At 41.6% G+C, this 5,000-nt stretch overlaps 3 protein-coding genes across 3 annotated transcripts in view; 2 read left to right on the forward strand and 1 right to left on the reverse strand.

Moving 5' to 3' along the window:
• Positions 1-987, reverse strand: part of LOC310740222 (uncharacterized protein) — a 3,217-nt gene extending 2,230 nt beyond the window's left edge. The window contains exons 1-2 of the mRNA XM_083566751.1: positions 806-987; positions 1-469 (exon numbers count right to left, since the gene is read on the reverse strand). The exon at positions 1-469 is cut by the window's left edge and continues 2,230 nt beyond it. Coding sequence (XP_083422877.1) covers positions 1-455 — 455 coding nt within the window. The 5' untranslated portion in view covers positions 456-469; positions 806-987. The remainder of the gene's footprint in view (positions 470-805) is intronic.
• Positions 1-5,000, forward strand: part of hsd3b7 (hydroxy-delta-5-steroid dehydrogenase, 3 beta- and steroid delta-isomerase) — a 327,842-nt gene that overhangs the window by 177,758 nt on the left and 145,084 nt on the right. The gene's annotated exons all lie outside the window — the stretch shown is intronic.
• Positions 938-5,000, forward strand: part of mmp25a (matrix metallopeptidase 25a) — a gene marked incomplete at its 3' end in the record, with an annotated part of 4,265 nt that continues 202 nt past the window's right edge. The window contains exons 1-4 of the mRNA XM_083566246.1: positions 938-1,005; positions 3,465-3,774; positions 4,382-4,495; positions 4,774-4,864. Coding sequence (XP_083422372.1) covers positions 3,507-3,774; positions 4,382-4,495; positions 4,774-4,864 — 473 coding nt within the window. The remainder of the gene's footprint in view (positions 1,006-3,464; positions 3,775-4,381; positions 4,496-4,773; positions 4,865-5,000) is intronic.

Genomic DNA, 5,000 nt, shown 5'->3' on the forward strand with positions numbered 1-5,000 from the left:
ATTTCCTGACTAGTATATGATGTTGTTTGGAGCTCATGGTCCAGCTGAATGTATGTTACTGGTGTTAAGATCTGAGTCGTCTCCTGAATGTTTATACTTTCAGTAACTGTTCCTGTTTCTTGGAATTCCACCTCGACACTCGTGGTGTTTTTAAAAGATTCCGTCTCATTGATAAGCCTCGTGATGTTGTGGTGTGGGGTGATGATCGTTCTGTTTCTCCTCATGTCCTCCACCATGCCTGTGAAGCCGCCCTGCTCCTGCATGGATAGATGTGGAGTCGGGTCTGAGAACGGTGCTATGCTAATCGAACCCGTCGCTGTTTGGCTTGTTGCGAGATCTTGTGAAATTGTTGTGGAAACCTGCAGCTCCTGTGTAGCTGGAAGATCCTCATGGAGAGCGCAGAGCGTTAGAACCTGAGCAAACCAGATGCTAAGGGATGTAACGCTTGTCTTCATGGTGATGAAGTGTTCTACAGGGGGTTAAGAAATACTTTTGTTTTTTATTTTTATTCACACACACACACACACACACACACACACACACACACACACACACACACACACACACACAAGGTTTCATAATACATTTCTTTTGCTTCTCTTTTTATTCACTTTCTGAGTGTTTGTGTAAAAAGTAAAGTAAAGCACAGAGCAACAGATGAACTTATCTATACGTAGAGATGATGTGAAACCACGCAGCGTGAAGTTCTACTTACAGGAACTTCCTGGAACTCAGCATCAAACCTTCAGACTGTTTCTCTGAAAATATTCGAACATTAAAAAGAGACGAAAGAATTCTACGCTACCTTGTTTTTCATCTGTGTGCTCGTCACCTCCTCGTCTCTTCCCCTTTCTCCATGGTTTCCTCTTTTGCGACTCAGATGCTTTCTGGGATACTTCACGCCCCCTACGGCGCACTGTAGGCGGAAATGACTGTTTGGTTGCCGTGGTGATGCCCAGAGGATGTGGTGTTGTGACTCCGCCTACTTTTCACTCAAGTACAGAGGTAGGTTTTGAAAATCCGGTTGAGTCATTTAAAAAAAAAAAAAAAAAGAAAACACCCTTCAGATCTGCTGGGGGTCACATAAGGTGGCTTGGAAAGGTTACACCCCACTGCTTCTTACTTCCACCTTGTCACTACCAGTCTCTCTTTACTTTTCGTCTCATTAAATCAATAAGACAAACTGCACCACATTACGCCGTTACCATAGAAACCACAAAGAAGTGTAACTTCCTCTGCACTAAAGACCTGGAGCTACTTTACTTTTCACTGTTGACACTGGAGACTCCTTCCAAACGTCTTACATACACATCTCTAAAGAAATCCGCCCAGTATCAGTAAACATCCTGTTGCTGTGGAAACAGTTGAACACTTGCAACATAGCGAGCGCATTAACATAAACCAGTCACGATCCAGAACTATATAACAAAATACTGTGTGTGTGTGTGTGTGTGTGTGTGTGTGTGTGTGTGTGTGTGTGTGTGTGTGTGTGTGACCTTCTGACCAATCACGATCCAGAACTATATAACAAAATACTGTGTGTGTGTGTGTGTGTGTGTGTGTGTGTGTGTGTGTGTGTGTGTGTGTGTGTGTGTGACCTTCTGACTAATCACGATCCAGAACTATATAACAAAATACTGTGTGTGTGTGTGTGTGTGTGTGTGTGTGTGACCTTCTGACCAATCACGATCCAGAACTATATAACAAAATACTGTGTGTGTGTGTGTGTGTGTGTGTGTGTGTGTGTGTGTGTGTGTGTGTGTGTGACCTTCTGACCAATCACGATCCAGAACTATATAACAAAATACTGTGTGTGTGTGTGTGTGTGTGTGTGTGTGTGTGTGTGACCTTCTGACTAATCACGATCCAGAACTATATAACAAAATACTGTGTGTGTGTGTGTGTGTGTGTGTGTGTGTGTGTGTGTGTGTGTGTGTGTGTGTGTGTGTGTGTGTGTGTGTGTGTGTGTGACCTTCTGACCAATCACGATCCAGAACTATATAACAAAATACTGTGTGTGTGTGTGTGTGTGTGTGTGTGTGTGTGTGACCTTCTGACCAATCACGATCCAGAACTATATAACAAAATACTGTGTGTGTGTGTGTGTGTGTGTGTGTGTGTGTGTGTGTGTGTGTGTGAGACCTTCTGACTAATCACGATCCAGAACTATATAACAAAATAATGCGTGTGTGTGTCTGTGTGTGTGTGTGTTATGCTTTGCACACACACACACACACACACATAGAGATCTATAGGAAGTGGTTTAATATGACCGCTGACTGTCACTGATGCTGCTGCTGCTGCTGCTGCTGCTGATGTTCTCACTCTTAGAGAAACACTTCCAAAAACATTTCTTAAGCTTCATATGAGGTCATGACTTTACTGAGACTGGGTTAATTCAGGATTGATTTATACACACACACACACACACACACACACACACACACACACACACACACACACTGTTCCAGCATGACAATGCTCTGCTTTCCATGGCTTGGAGTGGAAGATCTCCTGCTCCAGAGCTGTAGAGCCCAGGCCTCCTCACCTCACCTACACACACTTTTGGTGATGTAGGTCTTATTGATGTATGATGTTTGGTATTGTTCTGTACGTGTGCACAAAAACTCGTACAATCGTACAGTCAACATGTTAATAAACAGAATATAACAACATTTGTTTCTAGTGTCACATCATCTTACAGCAAAACTAAACTTTTCCCTCTGGAGACATTTTACTTTAAATAAAAGGGAGGCATCCTTCATCATAATAATGCATGTTTAGTGTCTGCTCCATCCTAAAACTGTCTGCTTAGATGGAGAAAATGATTATTAATCATTATTAATTATATTTATAATAATTAAAATAGTGGTTCGTTTGTTTGTTTATATATAAATTCCCTTTTTATCCAATAATCAAGAATGTATTTATAAATGATGTCATAACTATATAATCTAATCATCTAATCAAAAACAGGTATAATAATTACACACATTTGCCTTTGTGTCTTTAATAAGTTGTGCAAACTGATGATTGTAAATCATCTCATTGTCAGTGCTGCAGATGTTGAGCCAGATGTTCTCCAGTTCTTCATCAGGAACAGAAACAGTCTGGAATATGATCGCTGTATTATAATAAAAACAAACTCTAAGAAGGGAAAATGTTTTCCATTCAGAACCTCATAGAGTTCTTCAGGCAACATGTTCTTATTAGGAACCCTCAAACATTATCAAACCATGAAGGTTTCTAAAGGAACCGTTTTTTGGAAAAGAAAAATAGTAGAAGATTAGTATCAACATTGTGATTTGCATTTTGGTCCCCTGCAGGTTGCCGTAGACGTGTTTGATTTGGGATTGGCTCAGATTAGTGCTGTGAGAACTTTAAAATCCGAGTGTGTGTGTGTGTGTGTGTGTGTGTGTGTGTGTGTGTGTGTGTGTGTGTGTGTGTGTGTGTGTGTGTGTAAGCGACAAGACAGGACACCAAACGGAGTGAAAAAGATATAAGACATGGACAGTGAGGAAGAGACGGAGTGTGAAATGTCTCCTGAGATCCAGGAGGAGATCCAGAAGAAGGAAGAGGAGAAGGAGGAGAAGGAAGAGGAAGAAGATGAAGAGGATGAAGAGAGAGGAGATGTGATGGGACAGACAGAAGACGCAGAAGAGTGGAACGAGTTTCTGGGGAGAACCCGGAGAGTCAAGGAGTTGGTGGTGAACTGGAAGCCTGGTGACCCTGTGACCCCTCAGTACGTCCTGACGCTGGAGGGATACACACCGGGTGAGCTGTGATGAACACATGGTTTAGAACTTTGTAGTTTGATTTCTCTAATAAGCAATGAAAGTGTGTTGCCTCCAGATTAGCGTGACTCATGACTGTGTGTGTAAATACAAAAACTATTTTAATGCAATTAAGTTGGTTGAGTTAAAATTTGTTTTTTTTTAGGTTTTTAATGATCATTCACAGACTCAGGGGTTCAGTGCTCACAGAGTTAAAACCCAGCAAAGTGCCTCCTAGGCTTCTTCCTGAACTATATAAATAAGGATGAAGTGCCATCTATGCTGATCTTCCAGTGTATGCCATGTAGAGTCATCTAAGAAAACATAATAATGTTACGGAACAGAATGACCTGCATTCTAGACTTCCTGTGCAGTTAGAGGCAAAATGATGGAGTGTTGAACATGATGGAGTGTTGAACATGATGGAGTGTTGAACATGATGGAGTGTTGTTTGTGTTTCCATCACATGCTATGAAACATGATGAAGTGCCCTGTAGGCAGAGACTACATGTTGAGGAGCACGCTAAAGTGTCTTGAAGGCTTTCCTAAATGTGATGCAGTGCCCTATAGTCTTCCTACAGTTTGAGCTGATGATGAATGTTGTGCAGTTTATCTGTGCTCTCCGGAGGACAACATCTACAACATCAGCTTCTCCCGCTTTAAAATCCGTGACCTGAAGGGAGGATTCATCATCCTGGACCTGAAACGACATTGTCCAACAGGTTTGTGTTTGGGGGGGTGGGGGGTTTGAAATCTATTAGTTGAGGCATAGAAAGCTGTTTTTCCACTTTCACCTTCATCTCTGATCACAACTCAGAGGTTTACTTCTCACACACTCTTGCTTTCTCTCTTTCTCTCTCTCTTTCTATCTATCTATCTATCTATCTATCTATCTATCTATCTATCTATCTATCTATCTATCTATCTATCTATCTATCTATCTATCTATCTATCTATCTATCTATCTATCCCTCTCTCTCTATCTCTTTCTCTCTCTCAGAAATTAAAGACGTGATGGAAACAGAAGCAGGACGTTTTATTCAGTATCGTTTCACTTCTTTATTTCTGAACCTGAGAGAAATCGGCGCCACGTAACGTCACGTCCATCATACTGAGACTGCTCATATGGAGAAAAGTGCAGCTGCATTCTAATCTACACTGCTGTGTGTGTGTGTGTGTGTGTGTGTGTGTGTGTGTGTGTGTGTGTGTGTGTGTCTGTGTGTCTGT

Source organism: Silurus aristotelis (genome assembly GCF_946808225.1).
Source record: "Silurus aristotelis genome assembly, chromosome: 17".
Classification (NCBI taxonomy): domain Eukaryota; kingdom Metazoa; phylum Chordata; class Actinopteri; order Siluriformes; family Siluridae; genus Silurus; species Silurus aristotelis.